The sequence below is a fragment of the Macaca nemestrina genome, chromosome 11 (assembly GCF_043159975.1).
Source record: "Macaca nemestrina isolate mMacNem1 chromosome 11, mMacNem.hap1, whole genome shotgun sequence".
In the NCBI taxonomy this organism is placed as follows: Eukaryota; Metazoa; Chordata; class Mammalia; order Primates; family Cercopithecidae; genus Macaca; species Macaca nemestrina.
In genome coordinates, this window is record NC_092135.1 from 59,688,504 (window position 1) to 59,715,739 (window position 27,236).

Consider the following 27,236-nt stretch of genomic DNA (forward strand, 5'->3'; position numbering starts at 1 on the left):
GTTTTCCTTCACATATCTTTTGTCTCTCATAATCTGAATACTTTCCAGTTGTACCTTTTATTTAGGATCTCAAAAGGAGTTACAGTGCAGAAAGTCTCTAACTACTGTTCAATGCCATAGTTTACTGAAAAACAGTTAGACTTGGGAGGATGGGACATGAAGTTCACTCTTTAGGCCTGGGTAGATTTCAGACCTTAAAGCAATGTACACATATGTATTGTGCATAATATTTATTTATACTTTTGGAAATCAGATCTATTGCATTATAGTTACTTCTTTTACAAATGCTGTACTTTTAATTTTCAGATGCATGTTGTCTTTACGTATTTAGATATTATGTATTTTGTATTAGATATTAAAAAATGCTTTCTTGCTTTTTTAATACAATGGTCTCATAAATAAGATATCCAAGGTGTAAAATTTATCCCTCATAATGTTCTACCTTTGAAGAAAAAATAAAGCTAGAATAATAATTCTTAAGATTGCTTGAGAGAAACTTATTAAAACATTTGTGTATATTAAATAATTAAACATTGTTTAATAAGTATGATATTTTCTACTCTTCCAAGAAAATCAAGATGACATTGTTGACACAACTGATGGGCCTGCCCAGAGGCTATATTGTCATTACAGTTTTGGAATGTCAAGACTAGATCTTAAGAGCGAACATAATTCTAGTATGATGTGTTTGGATTTGTTATTTCTTATATTGCATTAATGATTTTCAGGCACACTAATTTTTCTCCAAGTTTAATTGTTTGCATACTTTTCATGTTTTTGAAGTGTAGCTCACCTAATCAGCATTTTCTAAATATTTAGCCCTTCTTTCTTTATGTTTTCTATTCCCATGAATAAATGTATTGTTACACATGTATGTAACTTTGTCATTCATCTTTATATTTCTTTATTTTGCTCTGTCTTATGTCTGTCTCTAACAGGCTCATCTCATCTCTGTACTCCCTCATCTCCTACCCTTTGGGTACTCTAAATGCGTTGAAGGTTTCTGAGGTAGTGTAAACCAGCTTGGTCTCTAGGTTAATAGTAATGTACCTCCATGTCTTCATCCCAGTTTCCTTCTAGTGCACGTAATTTACAGTGGATTAAGCAGTAGAAAATAATGATACATTTATGCAATATATTCTATTGATATGAATTTGGCCAAATATAAATTTAAAAGTTGCTAAGCTGCTGTTTTATAATACATATGTGCATACTTTACTTAAAGAAGAGAACTATAGCTAAAGACAAATGAGTTAATATAATACTCAACAGGGTTTTTGAGAATATACCTTTCTTTCCCAATAATGAGGTGCTTTAATAATACTGCTATTACTTAAAGTCATAAAATAGTACTTTTGATGTAATCTCATGTTCCTTCCCTACAACTTTATGATAAAGAAAATGACTTTGCCAGTCTCATAATACACTTAGTGAAAAATGTATGGTGTAACAAGCAGAAAAACAGCTTCATTTTTCTAGTTAGTATTTACTCAAAATATTCTCAGTTTTCTCCTATGCTAGCCCCATATCTATTATAATTTGCCCTAGAAAAATACATAGTCTATAATAATTTTTATCTGACACGTGTGATCTCTCCATGAAGGCTCAGAGGAAAAAAATGAATTCATAACTCAAAGAAAAGTAATTCAAACAGGTGCTAATATGAATACTATATAATATATATCTTAATTGATAAGATGTCAAACAAATATTAGAAATTTTGATTTAAGGTGAAGAGCTCTTGAGCTTAACAGGTCAGAAATATGTGTTTAATAAATAGCAAAGAAGATATTAGGTTTCTCAAATGTTTCCATTTACATTTAAATAGTCACAGATACTAGTTAACTTTAGTGATATCCACTTTTCATCAGTTTTTAAATAACTTACCCTGAATATAATAAGACTACTCAATTAGTGTCTTTTTTCATAGTCATCCTCATGCCTCAAAATTATGTATGTATTATAAAAACAGAAATAATTAAACATTGCAGTGACATTCATTTATAGGAAATAATATGGGCAGTGATTAGTGGACAAAGGTAATGTAAAGAAACAGGTAAAAAGCATTTGTTTGTAAGTACTGTGGCATAGCACTTTAAAAAAATTACTGTATACAATTAGCATTCATAAAGCTTTCACACATATTTGAGTGCTAAATCCTAACCTTATACTAATTTTTTCCATGAGGGGAAAATATCCTAGCAAATTCTTTGTTATTCTATTAGGAAAATATTCACTTCTGGCTGAAGATAAAATTCTGTACATGAAAATTATCATTCTGTGAACCACTATTGCCTTAGACATCAGCAAGAAAATAAGAGATGCCCTTCCAAAATCTGAATTTATTGATTCTTCTTGTGTAATAGCATTTCAGTTAATGAAATTAATTTTGAAATTTAATCCATCATCTTCTTCTGAAAGGTGGTAATAATTGGCATAAACTAATTGGCATAAAGAAAAATATATTTAAACAATGATTACAATTGATAATAGAACTATAAAATTATTTTTAATTTATGAGGTTTCAATTCATTCTATATACTATAATTCATGCATGAATATTAGTTTTATATATACAGCAAATAAAATGTTAAACTTTTTAAAAGACTTCTATTTTTTCAAAATAACCCAAATCAAACCTGTTAGGTTAATTTTTAAATAGTATCTCTTCATTGTTCTATATACTACCAAGTTGTGAAAACTGCCTTGAGGATATACACATTTAAAGTGTATTGTTTCAACTTTAGCAAATTAACTTACATTTTTGGAAATAACAGACAAGAAATAATAACAAGATTTGAAATGCTATTTAAACTTTGCAGGACTTTTGATGTCATTAAGTATATTTAACTATGAATATTAACTCCTATTATTTAACTACTGCTCTGAAATATAAAAGATATACAATTTTTGGTCTTTTTGTCTGTCATAGGCTAGTTTTCGTGACTTTCTATATTAGCATACATTCTATAGACATATCTAAAATCTAGGACTAGCAAGAAGTTTACTGTCATCTGATGTGTCTCCTGCTAGTTAAACTCTCAACTAGGTCATTATCAACATCACTTAAAATATTTATAAAAAATAGTTTCTAAATCCCTTGTTCATTATCAACCTTATAAAGTAATATTTTATAAAATTGTTCTTATTTTAGAACAAGAATAGCATACAACAATAAATCTCAAAATATATTACTTATTATAATTATTACATAAATATTAGTTATTAATTACTGTAATTATTTACAAGGAGAAATACAAGTGTTAATATTTTAAACATACTGCCTGAGCTGAAGGTAATTTGTGAAATGCTCTACTTAAAGTATACAAATGAATACATAACGTATTCAAATTTGTTCAAATTTTAAGTTCCACATATTTTCTATCCAATTCAAAATTTAATCTCTTCAAAGTTAATGACTTTGCACTGGGTTGACTTTTGTTTTGTATGTGTTTGGTGATATAACTAAATAATTGTTCTTCTGTGTAGATTTATACCACATGAAATGATTTATTATAAGAAAGCAGGTATATGTGTATTTAATTTATCCATGACTTGAATTTCACCACTCAATTTTACAGAGCATTCAATAAATTTAACTTTAAATATATCTAATGTTCTAACTCTTTAAAATATGGAGAAATGATGTGAAACTGGTGATTGAAGACATCCGTTAGTAGCACAAATGCATTATATAAAAGGTTTTTTTAAAACTATAGTTATTATTTTGAGAATGGTAAATTGAATGGCTGCTAATGAACAGTTCACAGTCATAGCTGCACATTGCGGTTAGAAATGGGAGAATGAAAATAATTTATGTAGCTTGTATGACATTTATCTGAAGTTTACATATTTCCCTAGAATATGCTATAATCAGAATTTGTGAACATGGTTTGAGGTGAACTTATTTAAAAAAGTCATTTTATTTTCATCTTCTCCAAATATATTATTTTACATTTTTTAATGAAAGTAGTGAAATCCTCAAGTTCTAGAATAATATTAGAATAATATTAAGCCTGACTTTCTGGCATTATAACAACTTTAAACCATACAATTATTCCTATTAATAAATGACCCCTGCTTGAGAGGCTTACTAGTCTAAAAAGCAAACTTATAGTAATTTTTGAAAGTAAATAATTAGTATTTTTAACCCCAGTTGTTAATTTCTAGGTAACAAAGAATAAGTGGACTTTCAGGAGAGAATTTAAAGGAAAGGGTTTTTGTGGGGGTTTTTTGCATTTACCCTGGGAGCTTAGAGAAGTTCAGACAGAGACCAAAGGGATTAGAGATGACACTAAAGGTGAATTTAGAATAAAGTTGGGATTTAGGTAAGTAGAGAGAAGAGCCAGGCAGAGAGAGTGTTTCTAACATCTACAACTGATGTGAATAAAAGCACTATTTTGAGTCATTGAGTTATTATGATAAATATGGGCAAGACTTCAAATTTGAATTGTCATTATTCATTTTACAGAAAAAAAGATGGGGAGATGTTTAATTTTCATTGCATTGCTAACTATGAACAAATTTAATATGATTTACTGCAAACAATGTTTCATATTTAGTGAATGATGAGATTTAACCCTTTCTAGACATTGCCACACTCCCAGTGCTACTATCCACTGAACTCTCATCATCTTCCCTATAATAGGGAAAAGAACTACAAGATAATTATGTTTTAGTTTAGTGTTAATGCAAAACTAATACAATTCAAGTTTTTATCTTTTCTCATATCACAGACTAATATCAGTATGCTTACATAATAGAATAATCAGAGGCATAAAATCATATCCGTAGTGTTCATACTATGTGAAATAAAGGTATTTCTAACCGAACCCCCTTACATAGACTGTAAGAGTTATGGCCAAAGAACTTTTTTTCATTGGTTTGGCTTTTTAGATGCAATAAAACCTAAAAGTATACTGTGTATTTTTCTGATAAATATCCGTCCTTTTTAATGCTTTACATTTTAAATTATTCAGGCTGAGCTTAAATCTTAACAGATGTCTATCTTGTCTTTTTATATATACCATTAGTTTTGGTTGAAATCTAGAAATCAATGATGCTTCAAAATCCTGGTAACATTTACATATTTTTGTATATAATCCTTATTGAAAATGATCTTTTAGAGTTTTTATCTGAAAATTGGTTTAATTTTTTACTGAATTCTCCCATTTCTACCTGTAACTAATAATAAGAATGTTTGTATTAATATAGATCTATTTATATTGACCCTTCATGCTTACATCATAAATTCATTAAGAAACCTGTTAGTCTAGTTTAATTGAAGTGCCTATTTCACTCAGTATGTCTACAACTATGTAAGTAATTGTTTGTATTCTGTCACAACAATCTCTTTTAGCAGGTCAGGTTGTTTCTCCTCAGTCTGCTCCAGCCTGTGTTGAAAATAAAAATGATGTTAGCAGAGAAAACAGCACTGTTGACTTTAGCAAGGTGAGCTTTTCTCCCTCTCATCTAAATAAGTTGCTAAATTACTACTAGAAATTACTACCCATTTTAAGAGGTGTTGACACAATATTTTGCATGCACTTTTTTTTGTTTCTTGTCAAAGCTTGATATTGTTACAGATAATGTTAGCATTAAGTCCACATGTAACATTTTGCCTATTCAAAAAAAATAAAAAATAAAAAACCTGAACCTGTGAGTTTTATGCATAGTATTCATGTTTCAGCCACTTGGTGTAATGTTCTCTCTTCCAATAAAAGGAATAACTGGGCTTCACAGGGAATTTAACAAAAGTTTAATCTATTTTTGTTTGTTTGTTTTTGTTGTTCTTTGTTTGAGACAGTCTCGCTCTGTCACCGAGGCTGGAGTGCAATGGCATAATCTCCACTCACTGCAACCTCTGCCTCCTGGGTTCAAGCGATTCTCATGCCTCAGCCTCCCGAGTAGCTGGGATTACAGGCGTGTGCCACTGCGTCTGGCTAATTTTTGTATTTTTAGTAGAGACGGGGTTTCACCATCTTGGCCAGGCTGGTCTCGAACTCCTGACCTCAGGTGATCCATCTGCCTCAGCCTCTCAAAGTGCTGGGATTACAGGCATGAGCCACCACACCTGGCCAAGTTTAATCTATTGTTTAAAAACTTTGGCTAGTATGTGTTCAAAATGTGTTCAAAATCACTTTTCCTCTATTTGTGGGAAAGCAAATCACAATATAAAACTGAATTGTTAATGTAATCAAGGAAAAGTCATTACTGTAAGGAAATCCTAGAAGGACATAGTAAAACTGAGCAGAATTTTAAATAAAAACATATTAAGAACTGACTGTGTTGAGGGATACATCTAATTGGAGACAACTGAAATGAAATCATTAACCTGAATGTATTCTTAGAAAATGAGTCAATGATGATAATGTGATTTTAATTAGCAAATTTCTGACATTGTATATGTGCCATTGCAAGCTATGGCAAAGTAACAGTTGAGTAGAAAAGAAGAGTTTTTAGCTGGGTGTGGTGGTACGTGCCTGTGGTTCCAGCCACTTGGGAGGCTGAGGTGGGAGGATTGCTTGAGCCCAGGAGGCAGAGGCTGCAGTGAACTGAGGTCATGTCACTGCACTCCAGCCTGGGTGATGGAGTGAGACTCCATCTCAAAATAAATAAATAAATAAATAAATAAATAAATAAATACAGACAATGCAAAAGAGGAGTTTCAATACTTGGTGAAAATATGGCAGGTTAACAATTCTCTTTATCTGAGTGGCTGAAATAGAAGTAACTCAGAGTAATATTTTAATAAAGCCCTTAGCACTGGCAATAATTGTAGTAGTGGGAGGAAGTGGGAATGGGTGAAAGCAGTAGAGAAAGTAGCCTGAACCAAGGTTCTGAAAAGATTAATAGTGATCAGCTCCTTGGACCTGTTTCAGAATCCCTCTGACAATGCCTAAATAATCTAGATCTAGTTATGTGCATGCTCTCCCTCTGGTGCCTGGCGGAGTCTCCGTGGGAGCATGGTGTACCAGCTTAAGTCTGTTAATTATGCGTGCAGGGACTGGGAGGCCAACAAAAGGGGCATACTAGTCCATGTGGGATGAAACAAAGGCATGAAAAAGGACCTCCACACCAGCAAGAGAGAGAGGTGAGGGCATACTTGGGCTCTATTTCTACAGTGGTTCAAAGCTCATTTCACTGTATGGAGACATGTGATTCAAACATTAAGCCAGTTCAAATGTATTCCATCTGCCACTCTAAGAGCTATCTTTTCAAAGCATTGCATCTTCATTCATCTGCAAGTTGGAAAAAGTTGTCACAAACTGCCATACATTTAATTTCTGATATTCTTAATTTGAAATGATCTTAAAAGCAATAATATAACAAGCTGCATATTTATGTATAAACACATTAACAGCATAAAGAAGGCATATTTAACATCCTCAGGAACAATCATTATAAACCACATAGCTCCTCCTTTCAAATAAATTGTGATTTAACTTTTTAAAAATAATATAACCTTTATACACTGATTGTATATCTCCATATCATTTTGCTTTTGGTTGTGTGACCTGTCTTTGCAGCCTTCAAGAATTCTTCATCACATATGAAAGAAAATGAAGATTGCCAGTTGTAGGCAGGAGTCTCATCTTCTGGTCCCCCCAAACAGTTAAAACTATGGAAGAGTCAAAAACCGATTTCCTTTCTTTTAATCCTTTTCTTTCTCACCACATTTGTGATCACTGGCCCGTTTCATCTTTTAATAGGCAAGTTAAATTTCTAGAGCCCTCTACTTAGTGTCAACTGCCTTTAGGCCTCAGTCTCTTGTTCATAGCATGGCACACTGGAAAGAATGTGGCTTTTGAGAAAGAGTGTGAGATCTTGAATCCCAACTCTGGCATTATAAACTCTCTGATCTTGGAGAAGTTCTCTAAAGTTCAGCCTTCTCATTTGCAAAGTAGGAAAACTATTTACAATTTCATTGTGAAGATTTAATCAAATAATATATAGAGAGATCCTGGGACAGTGCTCGACTTATAGCAGGTGTTTAATAAAAGGTGGTTACACTTATTATTGTGGCTATTAGTAGTAGTAGAAATAGTAGTGTCAGAAATAAAACACCAGATCATAATTTAATGTTTTGGTCTCCACTGGGTCTTTAGTGCCTTAAATAGTATTTGGTATGTATTTGTTGAATGAATCCTTCAAGAGCCAAAGTAATGTAAGCCTGATTTTGAAATTTAAAAAAGACTGAGTAAGATTTTTTACTTTAAAGCCTGAGAAGGCAGAAAAGTAGAGTTTGAAAAGAGCAGTTGTGATCTATCACTATGGAAACAAATTTTAGTGCCAGATTTTGCAGGTGCATGAGTTGATTTTTTTTAGCCTTATGATTTTAGTTTTAGTAGTGAATTTATCAAAATTCACCTAGTTTCCTGGTTAGTTTTCTATTTTAATATTTTAAGTCTTAATATGCAGATTCCAAAACCTCAGCATCTTAATATGCAGATTCCAAACATTTTGAGGTGTTAAGAAAAACAAGGTCTTTATTCCTCTCATATGATTTGATCATATTTATTCCATCTACATTCAACCTACATATTTGTAATCCTTCCAATGTATAGACCTGTCACACTTACTTACTTAAGTAATGATTTAGAAAATAACTGAAATTATCAGGTTTTAGCTTCCCATAATACATTTAAAAAGCAGATGTTTCAAAACACTATTTGTTTTTGTTTTTCAAGCTGACAGTAGAACGTAGCTATTTTATGTTGATGGTGTTTTCTTTTACTTCAAATGACCCAGAGATGGCTTCACATAATTTTCTACATAGAAATAACTTTCTTCTGCATCTAGCTTTAGTGTATGAAGCATAGTACAAAGAGTTGTATTATTTAATCCTAGAACTGTAGGAAACCTTAGACATCTCCTCATTTAGTCAGCAAGAAAGCTGAATTATAGAGTGATTAAGAGAGCTGTTCAAGATCACTGGCGAGTTAGTGTCAAGACACCATTTCTCCCCAGAGAATCCCTGTGATGTTTCTTGTACTTTCTATAATGGGCTGAAGGCTTAAACTTTCTCCTTAAATTTCCATCTGTTTTTCCTTTAATTCTTAGTGTGTAGTTTGCCCAGACACTTCCAATTTCACCTTGATCTTGTATCTAATTTCATTCCCTGTTCCCTAGAAATGTAACTGTTTCTCATCCACAGCTTAAGTATCAAAGGCCCAGAAAGAAATCTTTCTGTTATTAACATAAAGATGAGGTCTGGAGAGCCCAGAAGCATGAGTGTAAATACAGACCCAGAAGAGTATAGCTTGATTTCTTCAAGATCCTATCCAGAGGACCAGAAACTTCCAGGATTTCCTTCTTGTCCATTCCAAGTGTTTGTGTTCCACTTGACAATTGTCTTAGGGATGTAGTTCAACCTAGATTCTCTAGACCTGCTTTACGTATTTATAATTTCATAAGAGGTCACAGTCAGGTCTTTAAACATAATATTTTGTTATATTAAAAGTTGCTTAGGGGGCCAAGGGCATGGTGGCTCACACCTGTAATCCCAGCATTTTGGGAGGCCAAGGCAGGAGGATCACTTTAGCTCAAGAGTTCGAGATCAAGCTAGGCAACATAGTGAGACCTCATCTCTACAAAATCTAGAAAAAAATCAGCCAGGCATGGTGGCACACCTGTAGTCCCAGCTACTCAGAAGGCTGAACTGGAAGGATCAGGATGGCTTGAGTCAGGAAGTTCAAGGCTGCAGTGAGCTGGGATCGCACCACTGCACTCCACTCTGGATGACAAAATGAGACCCTGTCTCAAAAACTTAACCAAACAAAAAAAGATAGTTTGTTTGTCAAATAAGTTTCTTCATGAAGTATATAGTACACAAACACAAAATATAGGGTTGCCCCATAAATAATATAATATATAATTTTACCTAATATAGAATAATATAATTAGATAATACATAATCAATTACTTCCCAAAATATATGATTACTCCAAGAATAATGTAATGAGTATAATACAATGGCTGCCTCAGATATGTGCTATAGAACTATAACTTATTCCATTTGAAGTCAAAAGATGAATTTGCTTATCCTGAAATTAAATTCTGTGTATTTTAATGTTTTCTCTAAATAACAGGTATCAATGACATATTAGCTATTTTGTAAGCTTAAAGATCATGTGTAATGACCATATATTTTATTTTACAAAATTCAACTATTTTAACATACTATGTACTTATTGATTTAATTAAATTTCATCTTTAAACAGTTATTTCTATAATCACCACCTCCCTGAGGCACAGACTTTAGTAGTTAAGACAATGGCATTTGTCAAGCAATAAATGAGTTTATAGAATTTTCAAAGTGGAATTTAAATTTCAGGCATTATCAATATAATTTATATTATCAATTACTAGATTTTTTTTTTTTTTTTTTGAGACAGAATCTTGCTCTGTCGCCCAGGCTGGAGTGCAGTGGCCGGATCTCAGCTCACTGCAAGCTCCGCCTCCCAGGTTTACACCATTCTCCTGCCTCAGCCTCCCAAGTAGCTGGGACTACAGGTGCCCGCCACCTCGCCCGGCTAGTTTTTTGTATTTTTTAGTAGAGACGGAGTTTCACGGTATCAGCCAGGATGGTCTCGATCTCCTGACCTTGTGATCTGCCTGCCTCCCAAAGAATTACTAGATTTTTTAAAAAGATGTTTTCTCATTTTAAATTTTATTTCAGTATATTTATATTGTATCATTGTTCTTTCCATTGAGAGAGAAAACTGTTTATTCTTTTAGTAATAGAAAGGATTATGAAATTTATTATGTTTTCCTCACAGAGCTAACAGTCTATGGGAAATCTTCTATTCCCTCCTTGGGAATTTTTGCATTACAATGAAAATGTAAAGCATTACTAATTTAAAGCATCTTAAATCTGTACATTTCTCCTAGCTAGATAAATACCTACAAAAATACCACAACAAATCGCATGAAATTTAACCTTACTTATTATAGTAAATAAATACTTTTGCTATCTATACATTAAAAGATCAGGTCCACAAAAGCAAAAATATTTGCTATATAATCCAGTGTACATGAATTATGAATTTACAAATGTATATTTGGGAGTACATTTGTAGCTTAAAAACTTTGGATGTATAATATTATACATTTTTATAGGCAGTTTTGCTTTGTTAAATCATTCTTCCTTTCCTTTAAAATAAAATAATGATTCTATTTAATATTTTTGATGGAGTACTGTAGGATATTTTTATATTTAATCCTTGTGAAAGAATACATGCTTCATATACTAGGTTATATATTTTGTGGTATCCTTATTCTTTGGAAAGATTAATTAGTTGTAAAACTTCCAAATAGTTGTACTATGATCTTGATTTCAGAAAGAAACATATTTAATGTAGTCACTAAAGTATTACCATGGATTTTTTCATTTTAAATTTTTGAGAAAAATATTCTCAAATCATTAAACCTGCAGAAGAACTATCTAGGCTAAAAAAATCTTCTCAGCCTCCTCATATTTGCCAGAGCTCATTCCTCTCTCTCTCGGCTATTCTCACTTTGATCTTTGGCCCTCATTTCATTAATATCAGAGCATAAGATCAATTACTAGAGCTGATAAATTCTTATTCCCCTAAAAACAGAGCTTCATAAAAAGTAACTCAAGTGAATTAGAAACAAGACATAGATCTTGTACAATTTACATTAAAGTCACTGCTTGTCTTTCACTGAGGCCCTGTACATAAAATTGATACTTATTGTTAAGGATATTTTGCATTCATTTTTTAGACTTCAGCCTTTATTTTTAGCATTTCTTCTTGTTAATGATCACTTTTGCTTTGTGTACATTCATTTCAATCACAAACATCTCATATCAGAAATTCAACTATAGCTCTTCAGTAACTCCAAATGTTAATATTTTATTCTGATTTTTTCTATTGTGTCATATCTAAATTCTCAGATGAAAAACCAATATTGAAGAATTACCAGGCCAAATATAGAATGTGAAGAATATAGAACAACTAGAAAACAGAAGAAGGTTAAAGTCATAATTTATACTGTAAAGAGAAACATGATTATATTTCTTTTGACATAAGCATATTTGAGTATTAATTAAAATGTATTATGTACAAAAATTAGGTAATGTAGTATAGAAATATTAAATCTGTTGGCAAATGCTAATTAAATTACGGTTAAAGAATAGTTATTTAACTGAACTCACATACTTTTCCCTGTCTAAAATTTCAAGATTGTTGAGACTGGAGAAACTTTGTTTAAAAATAATAAGTAGAAGAACTAGAGTGCTCATCTTATTGATGACAAGTTAAAATAATCCACAAGTAAAGAAAAAAGGTTATGATAGAAAAAGGGCAAATGAGATGTTTAACTGTGTGTATTTATTTAAACTATATTTATTCATGGATTACTATATGTGAAGCACTGTGCAAGAATATGATTTACCAGATTTTTCCAATTTTGATTTATCATATTTACCTGGTGATGCTTGCAGGTTGATCTGCACTTTATGAAAAAGATTCCTCCAGGTGCTGAAGCATCAAACATCTTAGTGGGAGAACTGGAGTTCTTGGATCGAACTGTAGTTGCGTTTGTCAGGTTGTCTCCAGCTGTATTGCTTCAAGGACTGGCTGAAGTCCCAATCCCAACCAGGTAAAAAGTATAAAAGCGTCTTTTGTATTTTTCTTAAACTATCTTTTTGTGGAAAGAAAATGAGGATTCAAGGTAATTTTCTGTTAGAGTTTTGACTAGAAACTAATGTGAAATCCACAAAACTACTATTAATTTTTGTTTGTGGAGGAGGGGAAAAGTGCTTTAAAAATTATTCTATTATTTCCTCCCTTCTCTCAAGCTTCTGTTTCATTTTAGGCATATTCCTCATCTCAAGGTACCTTGAAGCCATATGAATTCTTTTTTTTTTTTTTTTTACGTTTTTGGTAAAAGAAGTGGTAACATGTTAGCTTTTTCTCAAAGGTTGCATTAAATTGTCTGCTAAAGAAAGAAAGGATCCTGTGTATGAGTGTGGTCAAATTCAGAAATAGCAAAGTTACTAAGGTTTGCTTACACTTGAATAAGAAGGCCTTCAAAATACATGTAAGTGCCATCGTTAGGATAGCATCAAATATATGTTTCAATCCTAGGCATAGTGGGCTTCCCACACACAGGGTCTGTAGAATCACTGGTAGAAGTATTATCGCAGTGTGGTTGAATCAGAGTTAAAAGTACAAATTTAATTTGATGATCGGAACTTGTTTCTCATTTAAAAATAAAATAACAACTTAGGGATAATACAAACTGAATTATGCTGTTTCTCATTTTTTAGAATAAGGCTATCCATTACTAAAACTGTAAAAAAAGAAAAAAAGAAAGGAAGGAAAAACAGAATATCGACTTTAGCACATTAGGTTCCAAGCAATTTACCCAGGAACCTTGTTTTCTTCCATACTCCTACCATCAGTGTGATTCCAAAATGCAGATAGCCTTTTACTCTAGTCCTTTCCTGCAGCAAAACATGTCTATTTAGGGCCCTGTTCCCATATGGCTGGTGCCCTTTGTTTGATGCTACAGCTATCTCAAAAGCTGTTAGTATGCCTCCTCTTCCAAACATTGAATGCCTTAGCCAAGTTACTTGATGAAAAGTTCAAGTACTGTATCAACTGTAGAATATATGTCCTCTATGGATCTTTGGCCTTAACTCAAAATATAGCAGAGTACATAACTCCCTGCTTTGATTATGGATAAAATATTCTACAACTATGGAATACACAGCCAGGAGAGGCCTCATTTTGTAAGAACTCAGCTGACTGGAATGGGATTCAGTGTTTAAGTACCTATGTCTGACTATGGTTTGGGGGAGGAATCTAGTTACTGTTCAGATTATAGAAAGAAGTCTATATTTATCCTGTTTGAGGGTTATTGAGATTTCTGATACACATCAACTTTTATGTACAAAGGGAAAGGATGAACTGAGCACATTAAAGTGCATCTGACTATGTGATTCAGGTTATATATTTTCTATGGACAACCTGTAACCTATCCAAGGTTTCTGGGAGTCTGAGATTCATATGTAAGATGTTAAACTTGTTAATTGTAGAGTTACTATTATAGCAGTTGAAAATTTCTTTTCAGTCTGCCAAGCAGTGCCTTTGTGTTCCACCACTTAGGAAGGTGTCTGGTGAACTATGAGCAAATGATGGCTATTTATGACAATGATAGTTCTTGTATTTAAAAAGAAGGAAAAGAAAAATTCCCACAAGTAGAAAAAAGCCGTGATGGGGTTATATACCCTTATTTGAAAACTGTCGGGTTTAAGTGACCTTATTTCACACTGAGATAGCAAAATATGTGTAGAGAACAATGGAGAAAAAAATTAGGGCCACTGTAGAGCAACTGTATGAGAAGAGATTTAAAGACAAGACTATTTAGTTAGGGAAGGTGAAAAATAGAAGAAGATTAGTTGGACAAACAGAATAAAGAAAGCCATTCAGGGTTTCTAATTATCCTTTTTTGGGGAGGACAAAAGGGCATCCTGTTAATACAATGGCAACACACAGTAGAAATGTCAGAAAATAATCTTTTAGAACTTTAAAAATAGCCCATGGAATGGAAACCTGAAAAATAGCAAGATGTACATAGGTTAGGAAGTTTCTTAAAAAACTATTATAGTTGATAAAGCACCTGCCACCAAATTAAACCATTCCTGTTTTTAATGTCAACTGGACATTTCTACATAGTAGAAATTGGCTTGGGTTCAGTTGTCACTGACACACACACAAAAATATTGTCACATCCTCTAAAATTGTGTAATATTTGCCTCATGTAAAAACATGTACAATCTCTAAAGATTATACCTATATGAGGAGTAGAATTATAGTAACTATTTTAGTACACTTTGTAAAGCCATTAGTCTTCGTACTTAATAGCATAAACCATTTAACAAATTAACACCATAGAATGATATGGCAGAATATAGGGCATTCTTTAATTTTCACTATATCCCAGAAGGATTGACCTTCTCAGAGACAGAACAATCACCAGTCTGCTAAAGTTAGAGTATCTATTGATTTCTTTAAAAGCACCACTTGTGATGATGAATTTGCCAAATGTTCGACCTAATTTAGATGGAATATTATAGTGCAGACACTATTTTTATTCCTCAGCATTACAAATAATAGATCATTAACTCCCCATTTTCTTCTACCTGGCTGATCTTTGATTCCTGACAATAATTTTTTATAATGAAAATTGCACATACACCCACTGTTTTTTGACTCTATATTTTCTCTGTTTTGCTACTGTGTTACCTTTGCCCCCTTTGAACTGTTCGCCATTTTGCATACAAGTGAGTTTTCTTCCTTCCTATTTAGAAAGGTCTAATCAGATTTTACTTTTCACACTTTCCTTCTTTAAGGATCGTAGAATCCTTAAAATTCCCAATAGCAACTGCACATACTGTACAGATAACTAAACGGAGAAACACTGTGATTAAAAATCAATCAAAAAAACAGAAAACCATGCATTCCCATTGCTTGAGGATCTTAAGCATAAGAGTCAATCATGGTAAAATTTTTGAAAATAATAATGAACTATGAAAAACTATGAAAGTATTTGACATCATAATCTCCATTTTCAGTAATTCCTTTGAGATGAGTGATTCTGTATTACTAACATTATTTTTATATTTCGGCCTTAAAACATTTTTTTCTTCTTAATTACAGATTTTTGTTCATTCTTCTGGGACCCCTGGGAAAGGGTCAACAGTACCATGAGATTGGCAGATCAATTGCAACCCTAATGACAGATGAGGTATTTATTCAAGTTCATTGGGAACATTTTCCCCCACTAGGTATACCTAAAACTTTTGGAGGTCCTCTTTTCAAGACAGTTTGTTGTGAATCAGATTTCTCTGTATTGAATCCCATTCTCCCATGTCTCCGCTATAAAATCTCCTTTAGAAAAATGTTTTCCAAAGGGATAATAAATTAACACCCATGAATATAATATTTTAAAACTTCATAGTGTAAAGAAATTTTTTCAGTGACACTTAGAGTATATTATTAATATTCCCTTTATGGTATATGTGCTGCCAAAGTAAGCACCATTGTTAATATCCTTGGAAATCTTGTTTTGAGTAAATAATTTCAAAGTCTAAAGAAAGAACAATAGCAGTTTATCTGAATGGTATACATGACCCCAAAATGCATGCAACATCTGTCAACTCTCTACAGTTGCCTAAATATAGATGTTTTTAACCTGGGAGTTTGGGAACTATTAGAGAAGCTGTAGATAGATTTCAAGGGGTTTGTGATTTCTGTGATAGAGCATGTAAATTTTTCTATGTAAAAAATTTGTCTGTAGATTTTTGGGACTGGAAAAAGCTTTCATCAGCTTTTCAAACAGGTGTATGTCTCAAAAGTAGAAGATCTTTAAAGTAAGAACATAAAAGATGCATCATACCACTATTTTCCTTGACTTAGATTCTCCAACCTATTATGGAAATTTGTTGTTATTGTTAACAGGAAGAGCAGATGCAGTAGATCACAGAAGGGGCATTAAATCAAAATTCAGTTGTAAATGAACAAATGGGATTATATACATCTAGATTTCATCTAAATAATGTAATAATGTTTTCATTGAAATACATGGCTGCAGATATTTGAAAATTCTGTAAAAAGAGCCAATTAGTATTATATATTACTTTTTCTATGTTTACAATAGCTAAAATTTGAACTTGTTTAGGGGGTTCAATATTATAAATTCTTCAATCTGTCCAAATTATGTTTTACAGTGTTATATGAATTAGTTTTTGATATTTACACATAGGAAAGCAAAAGCTAGAAGAAAAACATTTTGTTCCCTCAGTTTTTAAAAGGAACCAACTTAATGAGTGTATTAGTTTACAATGACTGCCATAAGAAACTACCACAAATTGGGTGGCTTAAAATGACAGTAGTTTGTTTTCTCATATTTTTGAGGCTAGAAGTCTGAAGTCAAGGTGTCAGCAGAGCCACACTCCCTTCGAAGTCTCTAGGGGAGGATCCTTCCTTGTCTCTTCCATATTCTGGTGGCTCTTGGTCTTCCCTGGCTTGTGGCAACAGACCTTTGTTCTCTGTCTCCATCTTCACATGGCTTTCTCCCAGTTATCTCTGTGTGTCTTCTTATTTTCTGTTATGAAGATAGACATTTATTTGTCATTTGATTTCGGGCCCATCCTAAATACATCCAAATCGTTGAATTTAGGGCCCATCCTAATTCAGGATAATTTCATCTTGAGATACTTACCTTAATTACATCTCCAAAATCTTTATTTCAAATAAGGCCACATTCTGAGGCTCCAGGTTGATGTATATTTTGGGAGGAAATTATCCAATCCACTATAATGAATAACATATTCTATTTAGGAAATTTGCAAAAAGACAGGAGAATGAAAAAAATAGGTTAATGAGGGCCATACACCTGATTTAACAGAACTCTCTCTGAGAAAACACTCACAGTATAAAAGCTCTTAGTATTTCCATATTGATTTGTATTAGTATTCTACAATTTAAGTATTATCACTTTCACATACATTTGTTTAATATTTTATTATATTTCAGACAAAAAATGTTTCCCCATCTAAGAAATTAGGGCATTATTTTAAGATATCTGTGGGGCATGAGACGTGATAATGTGAGAGAGGATCCTACTGTGTCATGGAATGTACATGTACATCAGTGTATCTCTCTCCTCTTCATCCTCTACTTCCCCAATTGGGAATCAGCACTTTTCTCAACAGAAAGATGTCAGTTCTAAAGATTTCTTGACTAATCAAGTGAACACAGAACAGGGAAATATCCATGTTCTATAAATTTCAGATTTAGGATGAGAACAGAGAAGGGGCTTCCATCTATTTATTTGATTAGTGAGAGCTACCTAATTTGAGAATAAGCATCAGTCATATAATAAAGACTGAAATTTGAGCATAAGCATCAGTCACCTGATTTAAAAAATACATTTTTTCAATTATTTACCCTTGAAAGTTTTAGAGCATGGCCTTAGGTAATCTTTGTAGATTATAGGATACAGAAGCAGAAACTCAACCAGAAAGCTACTCTAAAAGATAAGAGCTGTTAGTTTTAATAGGACATGGTAATTACAACAGGACATTGATTGAATATCAAAGACTGTTTAAATATTTTTTAAAAAAGAAAACAGATTGTATTGTTCAAAGCCCAGGTAAAGCAAGTATTCTGCTTATCTAATTGCTTTGAAGGCTATGGAATAATTGTACTAGGCCAGGTGTAATGGCTCACAGCTGTAATCCCAGCACTTTGGGATCGCCAAGGTGGATGGATCACCTGAAGTCAGGAATTTGAGATCAACCTGGCCAACATGGTGAAACCCCGTCTCTACTAAAAATACAAAAATTAGCTGGGTATGGTGGCGTATGCCTGTAGTCCCAGTTACTTGAGAGGCTGAGAGGGGAGAATCACTTGAACCTGGGAAGTGGAAATGGCAGTGAGCCACGATTGCATCACTGCACTCCAGCCTGGGTGACGAAGCGAGACTCTGTCTCAAAAAAAGAAAGAAAAGAAAAAGGAAAAGAACAATTGTACTCATTAAGAATAGAATTTAATATGTTGATTCATTATTTACTTTGGTTAAAAAATAGTTTATTGGATTGCATTATCAAACATAAATTCCATGAGAACAGTTACCATTTTAGCATTCAGTATTCACTTTTGTGCCCTGATTTTGCCAGGTGCTCAAATAAATATTCGTTGAGCTAAGTTCTATTTTTTTCCCCTCTCTGTACTTTGAACACTTAGTAGGTAGACTGTCTTCCTTTTGTATTTTTAGATGTATCACAGTGTCTGACCCTCAGTCAGGGTTCAATAAATTTTTAAAACATGAATCAGATACTGAATATTGTAGTCATCATACCAATATTCTATCTTGAATCAAGCCAATAATTTATTTTCTTCATTTCTGTTGAGCTTTACTAGAAATAAATCATATGATTATGCTTACCAACACTGCTACCAATGTGTTGATCCCTTCACATTCTCAAAAATTATTAAGCACCCCAGAGCTTTTGTGTACATAGATATGTTGATATTTACCATAGGAGAACTTAAAACAGAGAAATTTTTAAAATATGTGTTTATGAATTCATTTAAAAACAGCAATAGGGCAGGTTCAGTGGCCCACACCTGTAATCCCAGCACTTTCAGAACCTAAGGCGAGTGGATCACTTGATGTCACAAGTTTGAGACCAGCCTGGGCAGCATGGTGAAACCCTGTCTCTACAAAAAAACTCAAAAAAATATTAGCTGCATATAATCCCAGCTGCTCAGCTATTTGGGAGGCTGAGGTGGGAGGATGGCTTGAGCCAGGGAGGCAGAGGTTGTAGTGAGCTGAGATGGCACCACTGCTCTCCAGCCTGGGCAATAGAGCCAGACGTTGTCTCAAAATAAATATATAAATAACAATAGTAAAACCATTACATGTTAGCATAAATAATACATTTTAATGAAAACAAAAACAAATGAAATACTAAGAGAGGCTTGTTTTTCTTTTTCTGGATATTTGAGCTAACAGTTTCCTCTCTCTTCTAGATCTTAAGTGAACCCTGACAGCAAACCTGCAGAACACATAGTAGCTACTTGGAAGAAATACACATGAAATGAGGTCTAGGTTTACCCCATCCTTTAAAAAAAATTCTTTACTACTTAGAACAGCATATACTTTTGAAGCACATACTTTTGAAGAAGTGTTGGTTCAATCTGAATCTTGAGAGTTTTGAAGGAGTAGTCTCTACTTGATTCTGAATATTTTTAGATTCATTCATTTCTTATCATATTGTAGTCTGACTTTGGCACTGCCATTCTACTTGAACTGCTCTCAATAAAATTATCATTGACTAAGAATGTTATTACATGTTCAGTATGACATTATTGAACATCGCATTTTTCTTTTTTCCCATAAGAACTGCTAAATTGTGTTGTGTGCTTTGTTTTGACACTAAATCTCTGAAATCTTTTTTAATTGAAAGAATTTATTTTTATACAATTTTTAGTGTCATTTAGGATAAAATCAGGAAGAAAAAAATTGTTTGGTTGCTGTCTCAACCCCCAAATCATCATCAATCTTAATTTTTTTCTTTGAATTTTTTAATATACTTTAAGTTCTAGAATACATGTGCAGAACGTGCAGGTTTGTTACATAGTGTTACATAGGTATACACATGCCATGGTGGTTTGCTGCACCCATCAACACGTCATCTACATTAGGTGTTTCTCCTAATGCTATCCCTCCCCTAGACTCCCACCCCCGAACAGGCCCCAGTGTGTGATGTTCCCCTTCCTGTGTCTGTGTGTTCTCGTTGTTCAGCTCCCATTTATAAGTGAGAACATGTGGTGTTTGGTTTTCTTTTCCTTTGTTAGTTTGCTGAGAATGATGGTTTCCACCTTCATCCATGTCCCTGCAAAGGACATGAATTCATTCTTTTTTATGGCTGCATGCTATTCCATGGTGTATATATGCCATATTTTCTTTATTCAGTCTGTCACTGATAAGCATTTGGTTTGGTTCCAAGTCTTTGCTATTGTGAATATTGCTGAAATAAACATACATAGTAGTATGTTTATATCTTTATAGTAGAATGTATCTTTATAGTATAGTATCTTTATAGTAGAATGATTTATGATCATTTTGGTATATACCCAGTAATGGGGTTGCTGGGTCAGATGATATTTCTGGTTCTAGATCCTTGAGGAATCGCCACACTGTCTTTCACAGTGGTTGAACTAATTTACACCCCCACCAACAGTGTAAAAGTGTTCCTATTTCTCCACATCCTCTCCAGCATCTGTTGTTTCCTGACTTTTTAATGATTGCCATTATAACTGGCATGAGATGGTATCTCATTGTGGTTTTGATTTGCATTTCTCTAATGACCAGTGATGATGAGCTTTTTTTCTTGTTTTTTAGCCACACAAATGTCTTCTTTTGAGAAATTTCTGTTCATATCCTTTGCCCACTTTTTGCTGGGGTTGTTTTCTCTTGTAAATTTGTTGAAGTTCTTGTAAATTCTGGACATTAGCCCTTTGTCAGATGGATAGATTACAAAATTTTTTTCCCATTCTGTAGGTTGCCTGTTCATTCTGTTGATATTTCTTTTGCTGTGCAGAGTTCTTTAGTGTTATTAGCTCCCATTTATCAATTTTGGCTTTTGTTGCCGTTGCTTTTGGTGTTTTAGTCATGAAGTCTTTGCCCATGCCTGTGTCCTGAATGGTATTGCCTAGATTTTCTTCTAGGGTTTTTATGACTTTCGGTCTTATATTTAAGTCTTTAATTCATTTTGAGTTAATTTTTGTATAAGGTGTAAGGAAGGAGTCCAGTTTCAGTTTTCTGCATATGGCTAGCTAGTTTTCCCATCACCATTTATTAAATAGGAATCATTCCTCATTTCTTGTATTTGTCAGGTTTGTCAAAGATCAGATGGTTTTAGATGAGTGGCATTATTTCTGAGGTCTCTATTCTGTTCCATTGGTCTACGTATCGGTTTTGATACAAGTGCCGTGTGGTTTTTCCACATAGTATAGTTTGAAGTCAGGTACTGTGATGCCTCCAGCTTTGTTCTTTTTGCTTAGGATTGTCATGGCTATACGGGCTCTATTTTTGGTTCCATATGAAATTTAAAGTAGTTTTTTCTAAATGTGTGAAGAAAGTCAATGGTAGCTTGATGGGGATAGCATTGAATCTATAAACTACTTTGGGCAATATGGCCATTTTCACGATATTGATTCTTACTATTCATGAGCATGGAATATTTTTCCATTTGTTTGTGTCCTCTCTTATTTCCTCGAGCAGTGGTTTGTAGTTCTCCTTGAAGAGGTCCTTCACGTCCCTTGTAAGCTGGATTCCTAGGTATTTTATTCTCTTTGTAGCAATTGTGAATGGGAGTTCACTCATGATTTGGCTCTCTGTCTGTTATTGGTGTATATGAATGTTTGTGATTTTTGCACATTGATTTTTTATCCTGAGACTTTGCTGAAGTTGCTTATCAGCTTAAGGAGATTTTGGACTGAGACTGTGGGGTTTTCTAAATATACAATCATGTCATCTGCGAACAGAGGCAATTTGACTTCCTCTCTTCCTATTTGAATACCCTTTATTTCCTTCTCTTGCCTGATTGCCCCGGCCAGAACTTCCAATACTATGTTGAATAGGAGTGGTAAGAGAGGGCATCCTTGTCTTGTGCCAGTTTTCAAAGGGAATGCTTCCAGCATATTCAGTATGATATTGGCTGTGGGTTTCTCATAAATAACTTATTATTTTGAGATCTGTTCCACCAATACCTAGTTTATTGAGAGTTTTTAGCATGAAAGGGTGTTGGTTTTTATTGAAGGTCTTTTCTGCATCTATTGGATAATCATGTGGTTTTTGTCATTGGTTCAATTTATGTGATGGATTACATTTATTTATTTCTGTGTGTTGAACCAGCCTTGCATCCCAGGGATGAACTGGACTTGATTGTGGTGGATAAGTTTTTTGATGTGCTGCCGGATTTGGTTTGCCAGTATTTTATTGAGGATTTTTGCATCGATGTTCATCAGGGATATTGGCCTGAAATTTTCTTTTTTTGTTGTGTCTCTGCCACATTTTGGTGTCAAGATGATGCTGGCCTCATGAAATGAGTTAGGGAGGAGTCCCTCTTTTTCTATTGTTTGATATAGTTTCAGAAGGAATAGTACCAGCTCCTCTTTGTACCTCTGGTAGAATTCGGCTATGAATCCATCTGGTCCTGGGCTTTTTCTGGTTGGTAGGCTATTAATTACTACCTCAGTTTCAGAACTTGTTATAGGCCTTTTCCAGGATTCAACTTCTTCCTGCTTTAGTCTTGGGAGGGTGTATGTGTCCAGGAATTTATCCATTTCTTCTAGATTTTCTAGTTTATTTGTGTAGAGGTGTTTATAGTGTTCTCTAATGGTAATTTGTATTTCTGTGGGATCAGTGATGATCCCACATTTTTTATTGTGTCTATTTGATTTTTCTCTCTTTTCTTCTTTATTGTCTGGCTGGCAGTCTATCTATTTTGTTCATCTTTTCAAAAAACCAACTCTTGAAATCATTGATATTTTGAAGGGTTTTTTGTGTCTGTATCTTCTTTAGCTCTGCTCTGATCTTAGTTATTTCTTGTCTTCTGCTAGCTTTTGAATTTGTTTGCTCTTGCTTCTCTAGTTCTTTTAACTGTGATGTTAGGGTGTCAATTTTAGATCTTTCCTGCTTTCTCCTGTGGGCGTTTGGTGCTATAAATTTCCCTCTAAACACTGCTTCTGCTGTGTCCCAGAGATTCTGGTATGTTGTGTCTTTGTTCTCATTGGTTTCAAAGAACTTATTTATTTCTGCCTCAATTTTGCTATTTACCCAGTAGTATTTCAGGAGCCGGTTGTTCAGTTTCCATGTAGTTATGTGGTTTTGAGTGAGTTTCTTAATCCTGAGTTCTAATTTGATTGCACTGTGGTCTGAGAGACTGTTTGTTAGGATTTGTGTTCTTTTGCATTTGCTGAGGAGGGTTTTACTTCCAATTATGTGGTCAATTTTAGAATAAGTGTGATGTAGTGCTAAGAAGAATGTATATTCTGTTGATTTGGGGTGGAGAGTTCTATAGATGTCTATTAGGTCTGCTTGATCCAGAGCTGAGTTCCAGTCCTGAATATTCTTGTTGATTTTCTTTTTTTTTTTTTTTTTTTTTTTTTTTTTTTTTTTGAGAGGGAGTCTCGCTCTGTCGCCCAGGCTGGAGTGCAGTGGCGCTATCTCGGCTCACTGCAAGCTCTGCCTCCCGGGTTTACGCCATTCTCCTGCCTCAGCCTCCCGAGTAGCTGGGACTACAGGCGCCCGCCACCTCGCCCGGCTAATTTTTTTGTATTTTTAGTAGAGACGGGGTTTCATTGTGTTAGCCAGGATGGTCTCGATCTCCTGACCTCGTGATCCGCCCGTCTCGGCCTCCCAAAGTGCTGGGATTACAGGCTTGAGCCACCGCGCCCGGCCTCTTGTTGATTTTCTGTCTCGTTGATCTGTCTAGTATTGAGAGTGGGGTGTTAAAGTCTCCCACTATTATTGTGTGGGAGTCTAAATTACTCTTTGTAGTTCTTTAAGAACTTGCTTTATGAATCTGGGTGCTCCTGTATTGGGTGCATATATATTTAGGATAGTTAGCTCTTCTTGTTGTATTGATCCCTTTACCATTAAGTAATGTCCTTCTTTGTCTTTTTTGATCTTTGTCAGTTTAAAGCCTGTTTTATTGGAGACTAGGATTGCAACCCCTGTTTGTTTTTTGCTTTCCATTTGCTTGGTAAATGTTCCTCCATCCCTTTATTTTGAGCCTGTGTGTGTCTTTGCCCATGAGATGGGTCTCCTGAATACAGAAACTGATGGATCTTGACTCTTTATCCAATTTGCCAGTCTGTGTCCTTTAATTGGGGCATTTAGCCCATTTATATTTAAGGTTAATATTGTTATATGTGAATTTGATCCTGTCATTATGATGCTAGCTGGTTATTTTGCCCATTAATTGATTACCCGCAGTTTCTTCATAGTGTCAATGGTCTTTACAATTTGTTGTATTTTTCAGTGGAAGATACCAGTTTTTCCTTTCCATATTTAGGACTTCCTTCAGGAGCTCTTATAAGGCAGGCCTGGTGGTGACAAAATCTCTCAGCATTTGCTTGTCTGTAAAGGATTTTATTTCTCCTTCGCTTATGAACTTAGTTTGGCTGGATATGAAAGTCTGGGCTGAAATTTCTTCTCTTTAAGAATGTTGAATATTGGCCCCCACTCTTTTCTGTCATGTAGGGTTTCTACAGAGAGATCCACTGTTAGTCTGATGGGTTTCCCTTTGTTGTTAACCCAACCTTTCTCTCTGGCTGCCCTTAATATTTTTCCCTTCTTTTCAACCTTGGTGAATCTGATGATTTTGTGTCTTGGGGTTGTTCTTCTCGAGGAGTATCTTTGTAGTGTTCTCTGTATTTCCTGAATTTGAATATTGGCCTGCCTTGCTCAGTTGGGGAAGTTCTCCTGGATAATATCTTGAAGAATGTTTTCCAACTTGGTCCTAGTCTCCCCACCACTTTTAGGTACACCAGTCAAATGTAGGTTTGGTCTTTTCACATGGTCCCATATTTCTTAGAGGCATTGTTCTTTCCTTTTCATTATTTTTTCTCTAACCTTGTCTTCATGCTTTATTTTATTAAATAGATCTTCACTCTCTAATATCCTTTGTTCTGCTTGCTTGATTCAGCTATTGATACTTGTGTATGCTTCACAAAGTTCTTGTGTTGTGGTTTTCAGCTCCATCAGGTCATTTATGTTCTTCTCTAGCTGGTTATTTTAGTTAGCAATTCCTCTAACCTTTCTTCAAGGTTCTTAGCTTCCTTGCCTTGGGTTAGAAAATGCTGCTTTAGCTTGAAGAAGCCTTCAGAAGGCTTCACCTTCTGAAGCCTTCTTCTGTCAATTCATCAAACTCATTCTCCATCCAATTTTGTTCCCTTGCTGGCAAGGAGTTGTGATCCTTTGGAGGAGAAGAGGCATTCTGGTTTTTGGAATTTTCAGCCTTTTTGCACTGAAAAATGTTCTTTTTTAAATTAAACCAATAGTCTAGTGAAAAGACAGACTAACATATAAAAAGTAAAAATATGGCCTTTGGTGATAAGTGCTGTGAAGAAAATAATCGTGAAAGCAGAAAAGGGAGGTAGAGGTGGGCTGGGGAGAGTTATAAGTTAAAATAAAGTGGTCAGAGAAGATTTTACTGAGGAGGTATTTTACAAAGATCCTAAAGGAAGAAAGAGAGCGACCTATGTAGTTACCTGAAGGGAGAGCTTTCCAAGCAAAAGGATAAACAAGGGCAAGGGCTTTGGGACAGGAGTGTGCCTGGAACATCTGGGGAACAAGGAGGACAACATGGCTGGACAGAAGTGAGAAACGGAGGGAGCAGTAGGGGATGAGGTCAGAGAGGTTGTTGGATGGGGGTCAGTCTGTACCGGGTATTTGTAGGTCATCTAAGGACATTGAGTGAGTTGGGAAGCAAACAGAAGATTTTTATTAGAGTTGACATGATTTGTCTTACATTTAACAATGTCGGCTGGGCGCGGTGGCTCATGCCTGTAATCCCAGCACTTTGGGAGGCTGAGGTGGGCAGATCGCCCAAGGTCGGGAGTTAAGAGACCAGCCTGACCAACATGGAGAAACCCCGTCTCTACTAAAAATACAAAATTAGCCGGACGTGGTGGCACATGCCTGCAATCCCAGTTTCTCAGGAGACTGAGACAGGAAAATCACTTGAACCTGTAAGGTGGAGGTTGTGGTGAGTCGAAATTGCACCACTGCACTCCAGCCTGGGCAACAAGAGTGAAACTCCATCCAAAAAAAAAAAAGAAAAATTGTCACTTGGCTGCTGTGTTCAGAATAGACCATGGAGGAGCACGGATGAAAGTAGAGAGACCACTTCAGAGGTGATTGCCACAGTGTAGGCAAGCAGTGCTGGTGAGAGAGAAATCAGTGCAATTCCAATCCAAATTCCAACAAGATTTACTGAGGAGCTTGAAAAGCTTATTCTAATATCTGAAAGAACTATCAGAAATATCTGAAAATCCAAGAATAGTAAAAACATTCTTGAAAGAAAATGAAATAAAACCTCATATGCTGGAATTTCTTCCTAATTCCTTGTTGAGAACTTTTCTCCTTAATTTTTCATTCTGGTTTCTTCATCACAAGTTTTTTCCTCCTTCCTATATCATTTCTATCTGTTCACAAGGATGATGTAGAATCTCCTATCTTATAAGAAGAAGCAAATGAAAGGAAGCAAGGAAGAGGAGGAGAGGAATGGAAACGGAGGGAAGAAGGAAAGGCATTTCTTGGTGGTATGAATTTGGACAAGTTAAATAAACTGAACTCTCTCTGCCTCAGTTTCCTCATCCTTAAACCGGGAATGATAATAATTGTACTTATTTCATGTTTTTTTGTGATTAGTATATACTTATTGCCTACTATATATTAGAGATAAGGTGGTAGAAATTAAAGACATGGTCACTGGCCTCATAGAACAACCCTGAAATAATCCTTGACTGCTTTAGTTCTTTCACATCCCAAATCCAATCTATCAGCAAATCTTCCTGGGTTAACTTTCACAATAGATCCAGAATCTTACCACTGCAGTTCTCATTTTCTGCACTGTTACCCCCTGGCTTCCACTGTCATCACTGGGTTCATGTCACCATTAT

General features: G+C 34.5%; 1 protein-coding gene across 20 annotated transcripts in view; it reads left to right on the forward strand.

The window, feature by feature from the left end:
* LOC105483348 (solute carrier family 4 member 10) overlaps window positions 1–27,236 on the forward strand; it is a 452,662-nt gene that overhangs the window by 332,316 nt on the left and 93,110 nt on the right. For 7 of the 20 annotated variants that reach the window (XM_011744188.2, XM_011744184.3, XM_011744181.3 and 4 more), the window contains 4 exons: window positions 5,360–5,451; window positions 7,004–7,093; window positions 12,470–12,627; window positions 15,693–15,780. In XM_011744188.2, coding sequence (XP_011742490.1) covers window positions 5,360–5,451; window positions 7,004–7,093; window positions 12,470–12,627; window positions 15,693–15,780 — 428 coding nt within the window. The remainder of the gene's footprint in view (window positions 1–5,359; window positions 5,452–7,003; window positions 7,094–12,469; window positions 12,628–15,692; window positions 15,781–27,236) is intronic. The other 13 variants (XM_011744189.3, XM_024793274.2, XM_024793276.2 and 10 more) reach the window with 3 other exon arrangements.